Source organism: Bacillus rossius, chromosome 6 (assembly GCF_032445375.1).
Source record: "Bacillus rossius redtenbacheri isolate Brsri chromosome 6, Brsri_v3, whole genome shotgun sequence".
NCBI lineage: Eukaryota > Metazoa > Arthropoda > Insecta > Phasmatodea > Bacillidae > Bacillus > Bacillus rossius.
Window position 1 is genome coordinate 47,402,628 of NC_086334.1, and position 25,201 is coordinate 47,427,828.

General features: G+C 34.9%; 1 protein-coding gene across 25 annotated transcripts in view; it reads right to left on the bottom strand.

Moving 5' to 3' along the window:
• The window catches only part of LOC134533153 (glutamate-gated chloride channel), a 374,512-nt gene that overhangs the window by 75,333 nt on the left and 273,978 nt on the right, over positions 1-25,201 (bottom strand). For 11 of the 25 annotated variants that reach the window (XM_063370493.1, XM_063370496.1, XM_063370488.1 and 8 more), the window contains one exon: positions 18,693-18,767. The exons of the other annotated variants lie outside the window; for them this stretch is intronic. In XM_063370493.1, the coding sequence (XP_063226563.1) occupies positions 18,693-18,767 (75 nt within the window). The remainder of the gene's footprint in view (positions 1-18,692; positions 18,768-25,201) is intronic. 25 annotated transcript variants of the gene reach the window in all.

A 25,201-nucleotide genomic window follows, 5' to 3' on the forward strand; every position in this document is an offset into this window, starting at 1 on the left:
TTATAATTTGTTTCGTTTAATCAAAAACATTTCTTGACTTTTTTTGAAATTCCCAAAGTTAAGAGTGACAGGTTGCTTAAATAAATTCCCTCTGTGAAGTCATTTGCGTTTACTGCTGAATTAATGTTTGGGAATGATAACAACTCATGTTATAACACGGTCAATAGATATTATGCTATGATCATTTATTTGGGATATACTTAAACGAAAACAAACTTCCAATATTAAACATTACAAAAAAATATTTTGACAAAAAGTTGTGGAAATTAGTCAGGTGTAATTATGTTCCCATCTTCACCCTTGAAAATAATGTCGCTTGCTGAAAACGAGAGAAATCACTAATGTCAAACCAAACCGCTTTTAAATTTTAAAATATAGATGATTTTTAAGACGCGTAATGTTAAAATATAGTATCATTTATATATTTTATATTATTTTGAATATGTGATATTATTGAATATTTGAACTAAGATTATAAGTCACTGAGAAGGATTTTCAAAGTTTATTAACAGCTCAAAAATTAACTTAAAACAAGTTTCTAAAAACTTTACAATTGTTGTAAAATCAATAAAGATAAACCCAGATAGAATAGTTACATGAGGTGTAGAAATGCAATACAGATAAACTTAGCTAGAATGGTTATAGCAGGTGTAGGAATGCAATAAATATAAGCCCAGCTAGAATGGTTATAGGAGGTATAGGAATGCAATAAAGATAAACCCAGCTAGAATGGTTATACTGTAGATGTACGAATGCAATTAAAATGTATCTTCGAGGTGCCACAACTTTGTTACTTGTAGATAATTTTGGCATGAGGTAATTATTGATGATTATTTTTTTAATTTCCATGGAAAAAAAATTATATGAACTCTACATTAAAAAAAAATAGTTTAGTATATGTTCAACGTAAAAAAAGGGGCAACATATTTCCAGTTACTTAAAACGCCTTAAATTATTACCCTACAAACTCGCGTGACACGAAACGCAAACTGTTTTTTAACTCCGTCTCAGAGTTGACCTGCTCTTCGCCAGGAACTAACCCCCAAACCCCCTCCCCCTCACCCAGCCAGTAAAAACTTAGCGCGTGCTCGCTACAGAGAGTTCTGAGTCGCATCCTGGCGTGCCACGGGTGGATAAAAGAACCCCCGCCCCCCTTAACAATCTCTCAACGAATCAGTCGCACGCGACTGCGGATATGTGTATTTAAAAAAAAAGTCCTGGCCGAAGTCCCGTCCTAACCTGCCGCACGGCAGACGATCTTTCCTCCCTACACCGGCGACGTGCGTGCTGCCTATACCCACAGGCGCCCCTAGCTCGGGGCCCGTCACGCACGCCCTGACTATACAGAGCGTTGCAGCAGAGATGTGCAGTTTCCGACTGCAACTCCTGTCGACAGCTGAACAATTCAAGCTTATATCTGAAAACCTACCAGAACTAGTAGTTTAATTTTATACACAACCTTCATGCTCGTTCCTACGGTTCTTTCCAGGTGATACGGGCATTTTGGTGTCGACTTATGAGATTAATTTTTCATCATGAACACCTGGAATAAAAATCAAAAGTTGCATGTCTTACAGTTTACACCATATATATGAAAACGTACAAGAATATGTTATTTATATAACATTATCGGAAAAAAACTTCTATACGTTACTGAACAATGCAATCGGGACCAAATTTCGTTTCCTTAACGCAAATGCGAAATCCATATTAGGTACATGGCTGGAATTTATTTACGGTATTTTTAAAAACTCTTCAGATTATATATACGTAAATTATAAATTATCCGTTACAGTTTTATAAATTAAAAAATCTATCAGAAACTTAATATCTTATATTTTAATTTACTTCAAGTTTAAAATCAAATATTTAATATATATTTTGACATAGTGTTTACTTAAGGTTTAGAGTGAAATCGAGATGAGGGAAATTATTTTTTAAGCTGAAATTAATGTTTGTAGTCAAATGATAGCATTGCAGTCAAGTGTTTGCCCAAGAAAAATATGTTAAAAATTTTGACACGATAAGTCAGTTGATTCAAATGCTTCTATAATGAATTTACATAGACAATATAAATTTATAGAAAACTCGTTTCACATAATTGTATCTGTTTCATTAAATAATCAATCCATCAAAATTAAAACATATTATTGGCAATGTTGTTAGCTACGAAGATTTTTCATATTTTCACCAAGTATACAAATAAATATTTTAGCATTCTCTGTAGATAATCTGATTTAAATGTAGTAAAACATACTGTATGGATTATAAATATCATCTCGTCTCACAACGGAGAAGTGTTTTATTATTTTTATATTGCAAACATCTTGGATTGGGATTATTTAAAGTACCCATTTGCAGTTAATGACTTTCCCAATGTCTATTGTGGGAATAAAGTTGAGCTAGGTCTATATCATTGAAACTATTACACAAAAATTCAAATGAACACAGATACCATTTCATCCAACACTTGACTCATTTAAAACTTAATCTACTGAAATATTTCATCCAGTAATTAACAGGCATATATATATAATCTAAATGGCTAACTTTAAGGAATTCAATTGAAATTAAAAATGAGAACGTGTATTACTAAAAAAAATTAACCTAATTGTCTTATCACCAGTAATAGACACCAATCTTCAGTATGTGTACTTTATTATATAAATATATGAGCGAGTTTTTCAGTACTCGCCTTGATGACGAGAATATTCATGTATTCTCATGTTGCGAATAAACACGTTATACGAAACACCGACACGAAATATAACGTATAATTTTTTTTTTTTAAATCATGCCGAGCGTGATAAATATACGAAAAAAAGTGTTTTTACCCCATTTCTGGACGCGAATCACACGTAGTTTCCACACCCGCCGCTAGAATTCGTTGCCGGAGCAGCTACGTCTACCATCGATTTGGAGACAGAAATTTTAAACTATAAAATGAAACGACTCCGATATAACAAAAAAAAAGACTTGAAAAAAAATAATAACCACGGATTCGTACCACTTCGTACCACTTACATACTCAACTATTATTTTCTCCCAAAATATATGTGAATTTTTTGTCTAATCGTTTATCATATTGTTGTATGCCACTAGAAAGGACGTCAAACGGTGGTCAAGTTTATGGTTAAATGTTAATTTCTTCCATGGGTGGACATAGTGTCTTCTGCCTCCGAGGTACGGATATAGGATAAAGTTAAGGGGTTGCTAGTTACCAGAATCACTGGCGGGATGCCACTCATCACAGCTGATCAATTAATTCGGACCCGGGAGCAGTTTTTAATTTGCGAATCCATCGAGTGTTCGACGGCCGCATGCGTGCCGGAGGTCGTCGACCCCGGAGGCGCCCCAGGCCTTGATCGCGGGCCCTGGGCCTCCCCTGCCCGACTTGCGGCAGTCAGGGAGGCCTCCCTGCCCGCTCAACCCCGGGGCTTACCTGCCGGCGCCCCTTCCTCCGCCACCCCCGCGCAAAACAACCCTCCTCCAGGCGTCAACACGCGACGGTGTCGTCGCAGGAGGGTGGGGGAGGGGGGGGGGGGGCTCGGAGGATGCCGCCGCAAGACACGGGGGTCAAGGCCGAGGTCGCTCGCCGCGAGGTCTCTCACGCCATCTGTCTTGTCCTTACTGTCCACTGAGGTTACTTCTACGACAGATTCCTTTCCAAAGAAATACTTTTGTGGAACTAAAATAATTTTTTTTTTTTTTAATTTTCGTACAGCACATGGCTTCGGTTATTTTTGCATGCAAGAAACACGTTTTTTCGAGATAATACTAAGTGTTCTTGCGAAAACTTTGACAAAAAAATTTTTAATTTTTAACTAACTAGGCCCGGCATTCGTTGCTATGCCTCTTTAATTGTTTTTTTTTTTTTTTTTGTAATTTACTTGAAGTAGGTTCTCACATACAAAAGATTTATATCTCCCTTTCTTGATATCTCTATCTCTCTATACACCTATCCATTATCTCCATATCACTATATTGCTCTCTATAGATTTCTATTTATATGTGTTTCGACATATAACTCGCTCTATATCTCCGTATATATACATCACCGTATCTATATATCTCTACATCTCCCTATATATCTATATAGATCACTTGCTTTATCTCTATATCTCTGTACATCTTCATTTTTATATCTATCTATACATCTCACTATATCTCTTTCTCTATCTCTTCCTACCCATATCTTTACCTTTACAAAACAGAAGATGAACACACAAACATTAATTTATATATATTTACCTATCTATAATTTTATCTATCTTTTTACCTGTCCAAAAAATGACATAAGTATATAAAAAGGTATATAAAACACGCGCGTATTCGAATGCAACGTTGTTTCAAAATTTCAAAGTATTATGTGAAGAATATTCGGAGACTTAACATTCTGAACGAACGAACATTTACATTTTTTATGCATATAGATTGATGTTTCAATCAAGCATAGTTTATTTAACCCATGGATAAGAACGTTAAAAAATCCAAACAATGGAACTATATTTTGTTGTACTATGCTTATTATGTGATTGAGTAAATACTGAAAATAAATTCATGTAACGGTTTACAAATAACTTTTACTATTGTAGGTACTGGGATAACACAAAGCGTAAATGCCGAGGTAAGAAACCAAACTCAGTATTACTGCGAACACTTTTTTGTTGTGATACAGTTGTTTTTTATGTAAATGCAATAATTTAGAAATATCTGTAATTTTACATTAATACTTCTGTTCCATTTACAAAAAAAAACATTCCAATGTGTCTAATTTACATTTGGATTTTGTTATGTCGTTGGTTCATTGTCGTGCCCTGCTTTTTAACTAACAGCGAAATACGAGTTACATTACATCCGGTTAGAAAATTCACGATAAAACATTATGTGAAATGTCCATGTAGTGAAACATTGGTATGAACTGGCCTTAAACGAATATAATTACGTGTAATTACAATCACCCAACGTGGAGCGCCTTAAGGAAACCCCTGGTGTTAACGAAACATTTCAAAATCATTCGAGATTACGAACAGCAACTTGCTCATAAAATTTCACTATTATGGTTTCGAGTTGAAATTTTTTTTAAAAAGAAAAACGGCTGAAAAGGATGTATTGATTGACGTTTTAAGTGTAAATAATTTGATACGCGTTATAGGAAGTAATATAGAAATGTGCAGCTGTTCTTTAAAATCAGACATACAATCAGTATGGTCACCTCTTAAAATCTCATTGAGGTGCGTTGCTAACGAAAAGATTGCTCGCCAGTTCAGTGCCAGGTACGTAGTGGCGAAGAGGCGGGTAATGCGCGAGCCATTGTCGCCCTTAGAGCCCCCGCGCTTTCTGACCGGTTGTTCCCAGCCTGGCGACTGCCTATAGGCTTCTTGCAAGTGTGTGCTGGTCTTGCAGCCTCCCTCTGTCTTGTTTCAAGAATTCCTCTGCGTGATGCTCCGACGCAAACCAGCGTGTTCGTCCTGCGAGAAGAGTGTCATACAATGTTCAGTGAATATTCTTCTATTTTTAATAATAAAGTTTTTTTTTAATTTGACGTCCAATAAACCGGCAGTGTGTTTATAAATACAAGCCTTTTAAAACCATGACCTGACAGCTTGCAATGTGCCTATTATATACCCAATATAGTTTTAAAAACATAATTTTTTTAAGTACATAACTGTATTCTTAATTTTCAAAACTACATTCATAATTTTCTCGTTTTTTTTTTTTTTTTAAATATTGCCCATCTTGTTAATTTTTGTGTCTATGAACTTTGATTCGCGCATTCCACCACAGATGGCAGCACCGTGGTTACACACAATAGCAGAACCAGCAGAATTGTACACATGTTTGAATTTCAGCCTATCACAAAATGAATCCGCGAATTTTTCCGTTCTCTAACGACTGGTTACTAAAAATGTTTTAAATCGCGCCATTGTGACCCCAGCAGCAGACGACGGTCAGCGTGGGGTGGGGAGTGGTTGGGGGGGGGGGATGGGAGAAGAGGTAACAGGCCACTAAATTTAGTCGCTGGAACGACAGGGGCGCACACAAAGTGCTTGTTTTATCGCCCGCCGACGTGTTCGACACCTGGGGCCGCGACGTCGCCGGCTATTCTGGGGCCGCCGGGCGAAGGACAGTCGCGGTGCTCCGCCGCGCTCTCTCGCATCGCGCACATGCCTACACGTGAAGCACTGCTGTTCATATGGACTGTCGTGGTCTTTCAATGATTCACGTGACTGGCAGTTAACATTTATAGATAGGTTCTTTTGATGCTTTTTGATGTATTTTTACTTCGTTTTATTTATTTAAGTACATTTTGGTACAAATCATTTTAATTCTATTGTATCGAGTGATTTTGCTTGATGTAGTATTATGTTTCCGACTCATTTCGGTATATGTGGATTTATTTCATTTCCATTGGTATCGTTTAAGATTATTTCGGTTATTTCACATTAATATGATCAAGTAGAAAACATTTCCACACATTTCAGTCTTTTCAATTTATTTATTTCGTTACAATTCATGCATTTAATCATTGAAATTCGTTTATATTAAGGTACTCTTATATCGTTATACATACACTGTTATACATACGCCATTGCAGTTTTGCGCTGTTTGTCATGGGAAAAATTCATAAATTCAAATTTAAAAAAATGAAAACATAAACCCAGAGAAAACAAGCCTAAATCACTGACGATCTCATTAGGTTTTCTATGAAGAAAAATTTCCCCGGAACAACGCAACTGTTTTGTCATAGGAAAATCTACTGTTTTTGTCGGTGTTGTCATTGTGTTTTCCATAATATATGTTTATAGTCAACATTTGCTGCGTTGTCCAGGTTTTGTTGCCTGTCTGCATTTACTGTTATAGTTTGAACTACCTCGTCTATTTTACCACGCTGTGTTCGTCTGTGCTGTCATTATTATTTTTTTTTTCATGACCAAATTCTTTCCACGGAAGTCTTTGGCTCTCTGATATTTGAGTTTCAATAGGTTCGTCTGTGCTGTCGTCGTTGTTTTGTTTATATTGCCTGTTTAGGTTCATCGTTGGGTTTATCTGTTTTACAAAAGCTGATTTAAGCTTGTTTTATTTAGGTTATGTTTTCGTTTTTTTTATTTTGTATTTAGAATATATAATTTTTGTTCCATGACAAACACTACAAAACTGCCATGGCGTATGTTCAAGAAATTGTACTAAATGGACTATTATGTAATCTCTTTCTGATAGAAGAAATACTCTCGATGCTATATTTATCTATAATTGTTATAATCACAACATCAATTGTCCCTACATTTATAAAACCACGAATATTGAAATTCCTTCCACCTTTTATATGTACCTTAAAAATAAATAATGATATTTTATATAAAATACTTACTCATTTCAACAAATATGAGAGCTTTTTACAGCTAATTAGTAAGAAGATGCGATTTTAAAATGTTCTGTGATCTGCCTATTTATATAAATTATTTCATACTCATATTAACTAGTTTTAATCATGTCTTGTTAATCTTTATTTTGTTTACTTGTTGTTGATGTCTGCTTTGCAGTACCAGCTTTAGAATATTATAATTTTTTCCTTGCGTTGTTTTTTATGTTTTTATTGTTTATATTACTTGTTCATTATGTGTGTTTTTGAAATTTTATTTTTGAGTTTCTTGTTCTTTGTTTGTGCATACCACCAAGTTTCTAAAACCGTTCGTAGACATATAATAAATGTCAAATTAATAAATGATTAATTTAAGATATAAAGCAGTCGATAGATGAACTCCTGGTGAAATCAAAGGCTTTATTCACTGTCAGATATAATTTTATGACGAAGGGGGTTGATCATTTCTGGCATAGTTTTCCAAAAATCCATAATACATCTTATTGGTTTTCTCACCAAATATTTTTGAATTGGCAGCACTTAGTAAAGATGTATAAATGACTTATTTTCAAAATAGAGTTATATTTTTCTATAAAGTGTACTTAATACAAAAGGCAAAATAATTATTTTACAGCATCACACAAGACTATTCATTGGAGTTTAATGAAATGTAGCACGATTATAATATATAGTGTGAAGCAACAACTAGGCCAATTTTAATCCTGGTAAGTTACAAAGGCGCATCGGATGCATTTAGTTTACAGAAAACTTATAAAACTGAAAGTAAAAAATTTATTTCAAATAATTTTTTTTAAAGAAAGCAGGAAGAGAACTTGTAAGTGGAGGATGTAAAAACATCCTATTCTGTTTTTATGATATAGGGGATAGGAACAATTTAAAATTGAACTAACTCTTCAAAAATAATGACTCTTCTCCCGTTTTAATTAGAAAAAAAAGCCCTCTGAAGGCAAAGCGCTACTGAAACTATAACAAGCGTCTCTCATATTTTAATGAATAAGACGTTTTGTATTCATAAAATCAAGGGGAGCATACGCATGGAGAATGTCTGTTTTTGAGTGAGCTGAGTGTATTCAAGAGACGGAAGGGGGAATCACTGAGTTAATGTGATAATGTGGCAGTCATTTGCTAACGCTAGAATCAGGTGTTGTTGATCGCCCTAAACTAGTGAATTTCGACCTGGAAACTGGCCAATTAAGATCTTTTTTTATAAAATTAAGCTTTGAAAATTGCATAAAAAATGTATTGGTAAGTGAAATTAACAGGAAAAAAGTGGTTTCACTTCTACCTAACTTCTGTGTTGAACTGATGGTGCATAATCTGTTCACTCCAAAAAGATGATAGGTAACTATGGGTATATGTATACTATTTGTATTCCCTAGGATTCAAAAAAATACCAGTGATGTTGAAAATAATTGTGTTTTGATATGCGTGAATGTTAAATGTAAACCACGTGTACTATTTTAGAAAATACGTTCTTCGAATAGGGAATAGGGAATATTGATTTAAAACATTTTTACAGACATATGAAAGTGCTGGTTTTCACTCAATGTTATAAAGAAACCACAATAATGTACAAGAAAAAGGAATACGCAATCACACATCGTTACATCGTTACAAGCCAACATCAGCCGATGTCAAACGTGTGAATGCATAGACCGCACAGAGAATTCCGTGATGGAATTAGTCTGTTTGTGCTTGATGACGGGAACAGATCATAGTTCCCGAAACGTATTAACTACCTTTTCTTAAAAAGCCTTCTGGGTTCGTCTGTGGTGTCGTAGTTGAGGTGTCAATAATAACTGTTTATCATCATTGGGTTCATATGTTTGTCGTTGTGTTGTCCCATGTCTGTTCTTCTTTATTTTGCTGTTATTGTCGCAACTGTCCCGTCATTGCCAGCCCAACGTGCTCGTCTGTGATGTGACATTTTTCTGACTTTTTACTTTCACGGAGTTCTGTGTGCAGTCTATACATTTAAATTTTGGCATCGGGTCGATTTTGGCATGTTTTCCGAGTTTGCGTATTCGTCCTTATCCATTCTTATGGTTTCTCTATGACATACAGTGACAACAAATGCTGTTGTTATGTCCATAAAAATATTTGAATTATTTTTAAATTTATTTAATTAATTTATGTCTGTAGTATTAAATCTAATTTCAACTAATGTTCCCAATAGAAATGTAATTTGTATTCCTCTTGTAAATGCATTCTTTGTAATGATATATGTAAATGTAATCTTAATATAAAAAATACTTAATACTATCATATAACACTTGGTTTAGTTAAGTGGAAATATGAAACAAGTTAACAAAAAAATTACCAATGCCTACAGTAACGTATGTGAAAGTGTAGTTTTATTTTCTAGTGAATTTTTTTGTTGTCCTGCTTATTATCTAATGCTCAAAGAAAATTATATCCTGCCACCGTTTGTCAGAATTACAAATTACTTAGGATTAGTGTCTAGTGTACATGTGTCAAGCTAGTCCAATTTTAAGGAATATAAATACATAGTCATTTACACGTTTATTGTTATAATATGCCCAAAGAAAAACTAACCACTTTAAAAAAGTGTAAATACATTTTTTTCCTGGGATTAATGCTAAGAGCAAGATTATTTTATTTTCATTAACGTGCAATGAATTTTTTCCAAGACTGTTTAAAAGAGCGTTTAGATAAAAGCGATTTTACTGTAAAAATATTTGAAGCTATTTTAAACACAACAAACGTAAAACTATTATTACAAGGATTGGTTAACATATATGAGAAATTCTGACAATCAAGAATCGTTGTTTGTTTTGGTTTTGAGTGCCTGAGAATAGTTTAAACAGTTTAATTGGTTTCGACATTACATGCATGTATTTTGAGCTCAGCTGTTCAACAGTAATTATGAAGAACTAACGATGTCATTAGTGAAATGTGACCGGTGATACGTATACCCTCGTTACAAAAATAAATGAAGTGTCAAAAAACGAGATCTGAAAATCAATAGCACTAACAGTTGGAAAGAAGCATCTTTTGTACATCCAGCGATTAATTTCAGTGAAAAAACACAGAAATATTGATTCATTAAGTATAATTAAATATTTTAGAGAGTAACTGATCAAATATTTATCTTAAAAATATAAACTAATAACTTTTTTAGATTAACTAAACTTTATATTGTAATGTATGTATATATTCACTACAGCATCAAGTTTAAGAAATATACTAAAGTAATTGAGAAGTAAGATCGCTAGGTTCCCTTAAAATCTAACTCAGTTTGTATCCCGGTGGAGCCAATCCAGATTTTTCACAAATGGTAAACATAGCGGACGTTGGCATAGGTGGGAGGGTTTTCTCAGGATACCTTCGTTTCCCATGTAATTGCATTTCATTACTGCGCCATTTTACCAGTCACAATCCATCCGTTTCTTAATAACATGGATGAAATAAAAACTTGAAAATACTAATTCCATTTAAAGAATTTAAAGAAAACGTCATCCTTTAAACAGATATTTTATAAATTTATCAAAAAATAATGTCCTGCTATAGGTGTAAGTATCTGTCATGTACATAATCAAAGTCTGATCAAGTTTGGAGGCAATGCGCTGTATTAAAGTCCAAACCGGATAGAACCAGTAAAAAAAGCATAATGGAAACCCATTAGGAATAAAAGACCGGATTCGCAACTGAAATCATGTGTGAAAAGGATGAGATTAAAAATTAGCACTGAAAAGCAAATGATAGATCGTTAATACGCAAATAAATCAACAAATCGTTTGCGATAACAATTTAGGTACATATTAAACTCAATTTAAAATTAAATCAATTTTAATTAACCTCGTTCTAAAAATAGCTATTTTTTTTGTGTGCTCGCCCTCTCTGGGAAACAAAATGGGGCCCGTTGATTAGGCCGCATGCGAACGGGGTGCTACAACAGAGAGAAAGTTATTAGTAGCAGCGCCATTCTGCTGTCGCAATGTTGTGACATCCTTTAATCGCTAAAAATACATTTAATTGACCTGGAGTGGATTCCACATCTCGCTTTAAAATTTAAGGATTGAATAAAGGATTGAAATTTGTTTAATTACATTAGTTTTCATATTTTATAAACGTGTACATATATAGATATTATTTTAAAGATTGTTTTACCCCAAAAAGAGTGTATATTTTAAAATTAAATATGCTGAAACAGATAAAGTGGTAAATCAGATTGTTTGCAAAATAGCTAGTCATAATGTGATATAACAATGAACTTACGTCATGGACGAACTTCTTTCTAAACCAAATTTTTGTAGCATTTAAATTGTAGCTTAGACATAGCATTCTGACATCTCAGAAAACCAATAAGAAAACAATTATGGGTGGAATGTAGTTGTTTTTAAACATATATAATTGAAATTATTTACGTATAATTATGGGCATGGTTCACTCTTTGACGATCTGTGTACGGTCGCAAAACCATGTTTACTCCAAGTTTACTTTGTGATATTAGGACAATCTGAGATTTTTGAAATAATGACACACGTATTAATATTTAACATTGTGATTTGTAAATTTATTTTCGTTACTTTTCGCCGTAAAACGCTGAAAATTAAATATTGCACTTAGTTCTAGATCCTTAAGAATGAAATTCTAAATTTAAAATCAGGTGACTTTTGGCCCACTATCCCGGCATTTCATTGAACAGAGAATCATATAATGGACGCCTCAATAACAAGTTATTGTGTCACGTAGTGGTGTGTATTAAATCAATGAGTTAAATAATGGAAACATAGTTACATTGCCTTAATTTAAGTGCTACAGAAACGTAAATATATATTCTATTTTATTATTGTTTTGGAGTGAATCCTGTCGAATTCGATTGGAACTGCAACACAAAAATCCGAAAGATCAATGCTCAGAGATCCTTTGGTCATTCGCTAAGTGGCTTTTCAATAAAATGCAGTTTTGTAGATATTTGCAAAATATACGTATGTTTTGATGATAAATGTAATTTATTAGTTTGGAAGTTACGTTATATTTAAAGCACTTCATTAAAATGTTGGGTAGTGGTTCTAACGACTATTTCAACGTTTCACATTTCCTTTAGATTATTTACACAAATCACCGAACTGAGTGGCGAATTCCGATGAACATAAGCTATAAAACACATTAATGTTAAATGATGAAACTGGCCAATCATGGAGGAGCGATTTAAATAAGTAAGAAAAAACTTAGTCCTCTGTGCAAAGATGCTACGTTCCCTCTTCTCTATATCCTACGGTATATCCACGGGAATTACTTCATTCTACACCATTGTGACGCAGAGACCATTACCATTTTAAAATCAGCTTGGAAAAAGCCAGCCTTGGTGGTTAAGGAGTTGGTATGAGACATTGCCCTTTTGGAACTAAATGGGACAATGTTCACAAGTTTGTAAGACTACAATTCATTTACGACGAACAAAGATCACAGGGAAATATAAAATAAATAAAGTAATTTTGTTCATCCCATCTTATTAATACATGAAGGTGATATTTTTGATATTTGTTATTCAATCACGTCTTTAACATTCAACCGATTTTGATCAAATTTGGTACACATGTAGCCCGTAAACTCGATTAAAAAATATGTATTGTCTCATTACGAAATTCAACCCTTAAAGGAGTAAAATAAAGATGAAATAGGTTTATAATTAAAATCATAGAAGCCAAGATATTGGGTATGAAATTATTATAAACATACAGTTAGGGAGTGTCTTTATTAACGCGAAGAAAAACGTGTCAGGAGTGGGATTTATGTTGTTCCTGCAAAAGAAAGACTTGTGGTCGTTAGTATCGCCTTATCATTACATCCTAAAATAGCGTGACTCTCACGACAGGCCCTCACAAACAATGTGTCTACCTAAAAACTTTAGTTGAATCGTGTATAGCCACCCATAGAGCCAATGGTGTATTTTATTAAACCCAAACAGTTTAAAAAAATTACTAATTACAATCTCTCTTGCCCTACTTCCTGTAGCTTAAATATGAATAAAAATACCTATAGAGACATAAATATGTCAGTTTGGATATTAAAAATCTGGTTACCAAATTATTTATTTACTACAGAACAGATTTTGATAAAAATTGAAGCAGTTATATCCCCTGTACTGGATTTGTTGCTCAATCACTTAAAACTATCTTACCGATGTCTATGAATTTCGCAATAGAGGTTTCGAATGCAATGGATTAAAGGTATGGTGATTTTTTTCTGTTAAAAAAAATTCGAAATTTTGCTACTAAATTCCATTTTCAGAGACAACGTACAGCGACACAGCCGACAGTAAGAATAGCCATGTATCTCCCACTGGCTGTGTTTGAAGTTTCAATAAATATTGCTTTTAATTATCATGTATTTTAAAATCCAGAACAAAAAAAAATATACCTTATACTTTTATTTTTTGCTATTTCAAACAACTACATTGTGATGATATTGCTAATATCGGTTATTCTAATCGCGATGTAGATATATACAGATCTGAGTACATCATAACCTTTCACGACCTACAGACGGTGACTGTAATGCTGATCAAAACGTCGAAAATTCTGGATGTGGTTAGAACCATCAAGCCTACATTGTTATAAAATTCAGTTAATTTACAGGCTTTCCAGCAAGATTACATCTAAAAAAAGGGCTGTTTTGTAGTTACAGATAGTATGCCAAATATCGTTAAAATACACGTAAAAATATTTTTTTTTGTAGACTTGAAAATTGTTTCAACATTTTGTTGATACTCAGATAGGATTATTGAAATTCATCTTCAAAGAATGTTACCCAAGTACCTGAAAATTTACGAAGCTATTTGTAAATTCACGATTATTCGTAGATTATTCGTGCTAGTGTTATCCATACATTAGAGTTGGAAAACTTTATTATTGTAAATAATTCAAGAAATTACCACAAATGTATGTGAATGGTGTGAATAAAATAAAAAAAAAACACTACCTTAACCCTATCGTTGAATAATCCAAATTATTAATACCGTACAAATTGCATCATCAATATTGTTTTTATGTTACAACAAAAGTTTTATTTAATTATTTGACATTTTAAAAAAGTATTGATAAATAAATTATTATTAAATTTCCCTGGCGTGCTAGGTAGGTAAAACCAATTTATTGTGTGAAATAAAGCTAACATTCGTACAAGGTTTAATAAAACCCTCCCCGCAAATTTTCATTTCGTAAAAAAGCCATAACAAAATACTTGAGTAAAATATGTTTAGCATGTTTGAAGCAAACATTTTTATATGGTAAGTAATTTTATTTAAGAATTCTATAGTATTTTACACAATAATATTGATGCTGTTGTTGTGTTGGTGTTGGTCTCTAACATGTTTTTACGTAGCGATTTTATGAGTTGTATTTGACTATATATACAACATAAAAAGGAAATAATTTATGTGGTTTGAAAGAGTAAAACACTTGAGATGTAATAAAATAACAATTTTATACTAAATACAAGTTCATATAAGAACTCGCTTAGGTTGAAATCTATGTAAAATATGGTGTTATAATCAAAAGGCTTTCATAAGAGTAAGAAAGCTGTTAATTTCAATCAACTGGTGACATTTAACATCATCTCCTTAGAATTCACATTTTAGTTTTAATATTTATGTGTTAATTCAACTTCACTAGAAATCACGTGACAAAGTTTCAAATTGTAATATTAATCTCAGATATAGCATAATTCTGAGCCGAACTTATTATGGATATAAAATAATACAAGAAATTTGCGGGAAATTGCATAAAAATGTTAAAGGTGCATTATGTTTACTTTTATTCTGCAACTGTAATTTTTCAAATTAATATTCAAAAATGGTTATATAGTTACAGAAATTGTTAGGGCTTCGTAGGGCGTGAAACGATTAGCAGCTTCTAAATCTTAAAGTATTTAGATATATTTTTGATAATACCAGCCGGAAAAGAGGAGCAGTTTGCATTAAATATATATATTTAAAAAAAATTTGTAGGAAAAATATGTATTATTTTAATACTGAGTCAAAACATCAAAGCCTTTGGCATGAATTGTAGCTAGTTGTTGGTGGTTCTGAAATGCTTAATTGAAGCAAAAAGAAAATTGGATTAGGAGGCGCTCTCCAATTAATTTTGAGTGTCTGTCAAGTATTCTTCAAGAGAAGTCCTTTTGAGCCGCGATGGTAAGAGGCTGATTCATGCATTACTCTTCAACTTTACCGCGCCTGCTCTGGGAAACTCAGTTACCGCATGAATCTAATTTGTGCATAATTTTTTTAACTAATGGAGTAATTTGAACTATTGTAACAACGAAAAAAATACCGAACTCATCTCATTGAACAATCATCTTACACATCTTCAGCACTATCTTTTTCTCATGAAACAGAACCGACTTTAATTTACATAGTCTACAGGAATGATGTGAAAGTTTGACGTTATAACTTAATGATGTAGTCAGCGTTCTGAACAATGACTGGAACGGATATTAAATGTAGGTGTTGAGTAAAAAAAAAAATTCATGTTGGTAGAAAATACGGATACCTGTTTACATGTTTTAGAGTTTGTAAAATATGTAACATTTGATTTTTGATTCTCTGAAATCTGTTCATCATGTTTTACGAAGATTAGAGGCAAAACTAATTGTAATAAATGTAACTGCCCTAGTTTCTTTAGGAATTAATGTATACGCATGTATACAAGGCAATGAAAACAAGATATAGTTAATTTTTTAAGTTGAGATTATTCACCGGTAAAGATTATAAATATATATATATATATATATATATATATATATATATATAAGTCGTAAATTCAAGCGCAGAGCATCTTACAAAGCAAATTACATCAGTTTAGCCAAGTAAATTGTAAATTTCGAATGAAAGTGTCACGAATGGATTATGGTGTGAACATAGGAAACTACGAAAATAAATTGAATATAATATTAAGATATTACGTAATATAAACACTAAGAGATAAAGAACCTTTTTTTACAATTTCTCGACCCAATACCTGGGATGATTTATTTCTTACAAGAGACCATGACCTAACTAACGCAAGAAAATAAAGCCATATAAAAAAGCAGAAAATATTTATCTACATATAAGGCTAGAGTGCCTTAAACCCATGAAAGCATTTAGTATCTCTTGTTTCAAATATATTTTGTCTCTTTAAATATGATATTAAATTTAATATCATACTTAGAAAGTATTTCAAATCTACATTTCATGTTAGCATAGTGAATGGTGGTTCGTGGTCCTTATTTTGCCAATCCTCGGTACGTTTCATTCGTGTGAATGCCGATGCACAATTAGATTTTACCTTCCGAAACTAGTACTAAGGATTATATTATTAATAAAATGAAATTTCTTGGATTTATGTCATTGAAATTTTTCACTGTTTTTCATGGGAAAAATTCATATACGCTAAATAATAATAAAAAAATAACCTACACCTATCCTAAATTAGGTGATGTCAAAAAGATAGACCCAACGATGAACCTAAACAGGTATTATGGAAAACACAACGACGTCATAACAGATGAACACATTCAAACTTAAATATCAGACAGCAAAATAATTCTGTGGAAGGAATTTATTTATGAAAAAAATAATAACAGCACAGACGAACACAGTGGGAAAACTGTCGACGAGATGTCGAAACTTTAGACAAGGAAAAAAAAAAAAACAAAGCTATTAAGTTAGTGCCCATTTCCACCATTTATCTAATGTCAGCTATTATTTGGAAAGTTATTTTACAACTTTTAAACCTTTATGTAAAAATATCTGCATTCAGAAATAATTACATCAGCTTAAGGTGCAGTTTCACACACTATTTTTCATTTTTTTTCTCGTCATTATATTAGTTAAGGAAATTTATGTAAATTAAAAAATATGCCTCTCTTGAATTTGTTGTTTTGTCACTTATATTTTAAACAGAGATTTCTTTAAATGCTATAAAATATCGCACAAATATTTTTAATTTTTATCACTTGCATGATATTTTACAGTAATTACATCACACTTAGTACATATCTGTTGAAAATATTTGTGAGAGAACGATAAAAGCAAGAGAATTATAGCGTAAATTTATGAAACTAGACCTTAACTAACAGAAATGACAAGAAAACTAAAAAATAATAACATGGTGTATGAGATCCCACCTTAATGCAGTGACTTTTTTTTCTCATAAGACAAAGATTCTTGAAAACATTTATAGTTTTTTTTTTCAGATGCAATTGATTTGATACACACACCAATTTACATTTGTACTGTTTATTTATAATCGATAACATCAGACACACTAGGAAGCGAAATGGTCATCTGCTGATCGTGAACTGGGTTATTTTCTATCAATAATAATACAGGACAACATCCAATATTTATACTAAAGTACACATTTTATGTAAATTTTTGAAGGTGTTACAAGTAAGAATAAAGTCATACAGCAATGCTAAATATTCAACGTATGTATTTTTGAAACTCATGTTCTGTACTTTTCAAATACATAAGCTTATTTGTTTTTAGATTTTTCTAAAATACAATCTTAAACGTTGTTACCCATGTTTCAATGCGGAAAGCTCAGGCCAAACTTGTATATATGTAGTTAGCTCAAGCTTGTGCAACAAAAAATAATTCATCGACGAGTAGAAACCAAACACTGCTATTCTTTTGTATTATTTTTATATTGTGTATTTTTCTCGCTAAGTTAGTATAAAGGACTCCTGAAGTAACAATGATGTTGAAAACATGCGGAGAAGCCCATGCTGGAAAAAACTTTTAATTTTATTGTGCAGTGACACGTTAGCATTGGAAAAATAGCCTGAGCTCAATCTGAGAGAGGTTAACGTACTTGAAACATTGTTTACTGAAGCAAGCAATATCACTTATTATTAAAAGGTTGGTAAAATTTAAATATAACAATGCACATTATCCCAAAAACATAATTTTACACATATGCATTTTGTGAAGACAAATAAAGCACAAATTACGTTACACATATATAGCCTATATACTCATTCTGACGGGTACATTGTTTTGGAAACTATTAAACACACTTAAACTGGGGGGGAAACAAGCTGCGTTTCATGCCATTCAGCTCATAGCACGTGCAAACAACATAAATGAATGTTTTAAAAAAAGGGGGGAGGTACAATGCATACAGCAATAACGTGGGAACATGTGGCCACGAGAGAAGGGCGTGAAACAGTGCCGAGGCACACACAAGGAAGAGAAAAGAGCAGGCACAGAGAGACGAAGAGGACGGTGAGCGCGAGGTAGAGAGAGTGTGAGAGAGTAAGAGAGACAGAGAGAGAGTGAGTAAGAGAGACGGACCGGGGGCCCGCGGCTTCAGGTAGTCCACGACGCGGACGTCGGACGGTGACGTCATGCCGCAGCAGAAGTCCGCATCTGAAACACAGCAAGGGACGGCATGCCTTGCCTACTGAGCGTCGAGAACTGCTTCGAAAGCAAAGCAAACAACGTTTCAAGTACTCCGCGCACACCGAGCCTCGCCCCGGCCGAAAGCCCCCAGCATCACAGAGCGCAGGAAACATCAACTCCCCTAACTCCAGTTCAAACAACTCACAACAAATTGGGAATCAACATTGTTAGCATCAAACTCACGCTCGTTGAGAAGGCACCATCCAGGCTCATATATAAGTGATTAGTATGCACGAGATGTGTGAAAACACATCCGTTAATACTCACACTGCCATTAAAAAAAATTAACTATAGACTTAGTTTAAGTAGACAAAATCACGATAGTATCACCTTGTTGGCTGTTTCAGTATTTTAATGACATAACACAGTTATTTTCTGTCTTAAAGTAGGGCATGATTAAACCCAGGGCGTTCCACCACGAACTGGAAAACAAAGTAAATGTTTTAATTCACCTGTACACGAATATCTGACGTGTAAACCACATTAGCGTTAGAGTCTTAAGTGATCGTTTTCATATGGTAAGAAAGGAAAAAATAATAGATGGCTGTATTGTAATGCCCACTTTTCCAAATAAGGTGTAGACTAAAGTAAGCCGCAGTCTTTTTGAAGAGAACTGCAGATGTTCATTGTCACTGCACACTATACATGTTTTCGAATCGTTCCAAGAAAATGTTATGAACGATATAAATGTATTAAACTTTACAGTTTTATGGGAAATTTACCACTTATCCATGATATCTTCCTCAATTTGTTTTGGAACAAATCAAACGCATAGCAAGTGTACCATGCTTCTATGCTAAATGTCCCATACAGTGGTATAGGCTAATAATTTTAAGTACATTGAGCCAAATTAAAATTACTCTTAAAAGTGAGTAGTAGGAAAATACCGGTTCTGGGACAGGCGCAGGATCCAGGATCCGGCGGTCATCTTGGATGACGTCATCTAATCCGTATGCTAATCCATGCTAATCCGTATGCTAATCTATGCTAATCTATGCTAATCCTTGCCAATCTATGCTAATCCATGCCAATCTATGCCAATCCGTATGCCAATCTATGCTAATCCGTATGCCAATCTATGCCAATTCGTATGCCAATCTATGCTAATCCATATGCCCATCTATGCTAATCCATATGCCAATCTATGCTAATCCATATGTTAATCCATGCTAATCCATGCTAATCCATCCGCCATTTTGTATTTCTAGAAATTTTCACCAACTTCGAATCGTGACGTCACCGTTGCACTTTTCGTCACGGCCGCCATCTTGGATTCGAATTTTTTTTTTTCGAACTTCAACTTTTCGAAATTCGATGTAATCATCAGCCGCCATCTTGTTTCGTCTGCTGGTGGCCGCCATCTTGTTTTCGTCTGCTGGAGGCAGCCATCTTGTGACGTCATATAGTTCTGTTGGTCGCCACCAGATAGCAGCAGGGATTATTTTATCTTTTTCTTTAACTAAAATATTTTCAGTGCCGAGGCTGGGATTCGATCCATGGGACGTGAAAACGTCCAGGATGTCGTGGTTACGAGGCGGACGCCTTGACCACTAGACCACGAGACCAATTGGGATATGGTGAAATAAATAATCTATATATGCTACGTACTGACGGCAAGTTTATGATAAATGGGGGGAGGGTGTTTTTGCCTTCCTTAATGCATACCTAAGGCGCCACATTTGAAATTAAAATTATTATACAGCCGCCATCTTTAATTCCAGCACAGACTACCAGATGGCGCTAAATTCAAAAAATTAGTTGCCAGAGGCGCCGCCATCTTGGTTCTCAAGTTGGCTGGTAGATGTCGCTAGTATCGCGCGCCAAATTCAAAAATTAGTTGCCAGAGGCGCCGCCATCTTGGTTCTCAAGTTGGCTGGTAGATGTCGCTAGTATCGCGCGCCAAATTCAAAAATTAGTTGCCAGAGACGCCGCCATCTTGGTTCTCAAGTTGGCTGGTAGATGTCGCTAGTATCGCGCGCCAAATTCAAAAATTAGTTGCCAGAGGCACCGCCATCTTGGTTCTCAAGTTGACTGGTAGATGGCGCCACCGTCGCCATATTTTAGTTCATACAATCGATACCAGATGACGCCACCATCGCCATCTTTAGTTCCTAGTGTTGCTACCAGAGTGTGCCACCATCGCCATCTTTAATTCTTAAAGTTACCGCCGGAGCGCGCCACCGTCGCCATCTTTAATTCTTAAAGTTACTGCCGGATGGCGCCAAGTGTTATGTAGTCAGTCTAGACAAGTCGGGATAAGTTTGGAACCTGTAGCCATATTATTATTAATTAATAATGTATGTTTATTAAATATGATAGAGTATTTATAAAATATTGGTGTTGTGTAGAGACTCTCTCTTCTTCTCGTAGTGGCGGAAGACATCTCGAAGGTAGTGTTAGAATTTATGTATTAAAGCAATCACTCTAGCTGAGGAGACTAATAACTTATAGTTACAATTCAATAATAGCGGCAATTAAATGTTTTGAAATTAAAGCAAACAACGTAAATGTTAAACACATATTTATTTAAATCTTATTACAAACAGCAAGGGGTAAGAACAATTGATGATTTAAAAGAAGTAAATAACGAGTAATAAAATCACATAATATTCACACACTACACATCATAGTGACAAAGACAACATTAACTCGAGACCCAATACCTAAATATTAAGCATAACTACAAGTTACATAGAGTATAATAAACTCTGAAATACATATTAAAGAGAAAATTGATATAAATAACATTATACTTTGCTCAATAGTTCCAGAAGTAATGAACGTACAGCTACACGGGCAATCTCAACAGTTCTTTCATCACTAGTGTTTTCTGTGGAACATACTTGAGTGGTGTCTTCACTGATCGGACCTAGATGACTGAGATCTCGGGTTCGACTCTTGCGAGATGTAGGAAGGCGAAGCTGACGCCGGCGTTTAGGCTGGACTGCTACTGATGTAGTAGGTGCTGGCGATGTAGCACCCATCTGGGTACAGGCAGTTGATGTCTGTACTGGCGAAGTCTGGCCACATGCAGATGCTGGTGGTGACCGAATAGCTGGTAGGTTGAATGCATGTGCGAAAACCTCTTCAGGTGTTGCAGGGAGAACTGTATCGTCTCTCATCATATTCACACTACAATGTCCATAGCCCAGGCAGTTGATAACTCCTAGAGGTGTATCTTGAGGTCCTGGGTTTAAAACCTGTTTCACGTGAAACACAGCGTCACAACTCTCCGAAAAATGTTTTAAAACACCGTCGATCCACTCACTATAATCAACAGTGCCTAGCCCAGGCGTTACACTGGAGTATATCCTGTTCGGTTGAAAGTTAGACATCTTGGTTAACTACTTCTGCTGTAGGTCCTTACACCACCACAGTTTCAGCTCGACTGCCATCGCACGAGGCGAGGGTCGTATCACTTGGATACAACATTCCAACACGGTGATCAACCATCCAAGCCCTAAGCATGCTCGCATTGTGTCTTGAGATCGAACCTGGACATGTATTATTGCACGTGTACAATTTATTTAATTCTTTCAATGATGGACAGTCATATTCTGCTTGTACATCTAATATTAGCACATGATGCTTACAATAGTTAGTTAGCCACCGTTTCTGCTCTATTCCTACAACCAATACAGGGCCGGTGAAATGACTTGCCAATATGTTGGGTATTGAAGCATAAGGAAAGAGTCCGTGTTCCCAATGTAAACCATGAAAATTTCTAGTGAGCCAAGCATTTGTTTTTTGATGCTTCCTGGTGAGATATCGCCATTCAAATGGAGGTTTAAAGTTACGTGTTATTACATTTCCTTCTTCATCTGCAATGCTAAGTTCCTTGATAATAAACCCATACTGACTAGAGAAGCCTTGGAGGTTTACACATTTCGTCATGGAGGTCGAGACGAGACTAAGCCGGTAATGTACTGTCAGGTCTTAGATAATGGACGACACAATCTACCTTGTTGCAGGATGTCTCGATTATGTCCGGAGCCTCCTCGTCACAATCACTGGCCCAGTGATGACCGAAGTTGCAGACCTCTAGTTGAAGTAACCATCCTCGGTGACGTAGTGCACACGGCAGAATCCTGGAGTTACTTCCGCGTACTTTGCAGTTGGATCGAACAGCATTTGCTTGAATTTGTAGCAGCAGCTCTATACCCACACGACTATGTGTTGACTGCTGTGTCTAGGGTGTTGACCTCAATTTATACCGCTAGGACCCCCCTCCAGTCCAGTCACGTGTACCGTTGCTTCCGTTGTTGTCCCCCCGCCTTGCTGGCGGCCTCCAACATTCGAACGAGGTGATCAACCATCCAAGCCCTAAGCATGCTCGCATTGTGTCTTGAGATCGGGCCTGGACATCCAAGTTACATAGAGTATAATATACTCTGAAATACATAATAAAGAGAAAATTGATATAAATAACATTATACTTTGCTTAATAGTTCCAGAAGTAATGAACGCACTGCTTGATCAGTGACAGGTGTAACTAAATATTAAATATATTTAATATGTTATTTTCCATTACCTTTCGTGGAATTTATTAATCATTCACTCTACGAAAAACAACTCAAGACAATATACCTGACCAACGAATTAAATACAGTACCGCTATGCCTTACATGAAAGTCTAATTATTCGATAATCTGAATAACCTATAAATCGTTCATGTACAAAGCCACACATACAGGCCAATTGTCTATGGACCATGAGACCGAGTCATGACAATATCAGACGTATAGGCTAGTCATTTCAGAACCGCAGGACCTTCTTCGTCTTTAGATAATTACAGTCATTTAGACCATCATGAAATTTTTATACATACTAAAGGACCAAGCGACCTTGAAAAATATTTTAGTAACACCAAGAGGTATTGAACTAGTAAATATTCAGTCACTACATATTTTACTACGCGCAATCAACAAAACGGAAGCACCATCAACGAAAAGGCAGCACATTTGGAAGCACAGACTACGAAAAGGCAGCACATTTGGAAGCACCGACTACGAAAATGCAGCACATTTGGCAGCACCGACAACGAAAAGGCAGCACATTTGTTAACACCATCAACAAAAAGGAAGCACAATCGGAAGCACATTCATAGAAAAGGAAGCACAATCGGAAGCACAATCACAAAAAGGAAGCACATTTGGAAGCACAATCACAAAAAGGAAGCACATTTGGAAGCACAATCCACAAAAAGGAAGCACATTTGGAAGCACAATCACAAAAAGGAAGCACATTTGGAAGCACAATCCACAAAAAGGAAGCACATTTGGAAGCACATTCAACGAAAAAGGAAGCACATTTGGAAGCACATTCAACGAAAAAGGAAGCACAATCATAGAAACAACGCACAATCGGAAGCACAATCAACAAAAAGGAAGCACATTTTGGAAGCACAATCAAAAAAGGAAGCACATTTTGGAAGCACCATAAAAAAGGCAGCACATTTGGGAAGCACAATCAAAAAAGGAAGCACATTTGGAAGCACCATCAACAAAAGAAGGAAGCACATTTTGGAAGCACCATCAAAAAGGCAGCACATTTGGTAACACAAGTTACGAGAACTAAGTCTTAGTTAGAAATCAGAATGCAAGAAATAAAAACATTTAATTTTTACTTTTAATATTTAATTTATTTCTTAAGATTATACAAATAGAAGTAAAATAAGTCATTATTGTATGTAGCCAGCTTTCCTCAGTTCTTCGAGTATGAAGGATATTTCTTTTATGCACGAATAGTTTCCTGCACAAAGCGAGCCATGTCTTAGCCGGTCAACCAATAAGTTTGGATCTTTCCACGATGTGTAATCAATCTCTTCTACTACCATCTCACTTGCTTGTTTATTATAAATACTTTTAATATCACAATCGTCCCAGTGATCATAATAAGCGTTATCAGATTTATTTATTATAACACGTCGTTTCCATCGTTTCGGTCTCAGGACATCGTTACATTCTTCTATCTTGTCAGCTTTAGGTGCTTCATCACAGTCTATGCTTTTGTTAACAGCCTCAGAGTCACTGTAACAATCACTGTAGAAGGCATCCTCTTCACCCAGATTACCATATGAATTCGATATCGATGATGTCGAAGTGCCATTATCGTCTTCATGCTTCCTTTTTAGGAGTCCATCATCATTTTTACAAAGTAAGAAAGATCTACTTGAATTCGGCTGGAATGTATTCTCACTTTTCACGTTAAGGATTCTTCCATTGTCTTCATTCTTCCATAAATCATCATCGACCTTCAATTTAAGTTTTTCGTCGAGATCGGAAGAGCCACGAACATAATCTCTCTCAAGACAAGGAAAATTATTGTCGTAATGCAGATCACTATTCCTTAGTCTAGTAGCATCGTTGTACTCTGGCTTGTAAGCAGGCTTAATGTTACAA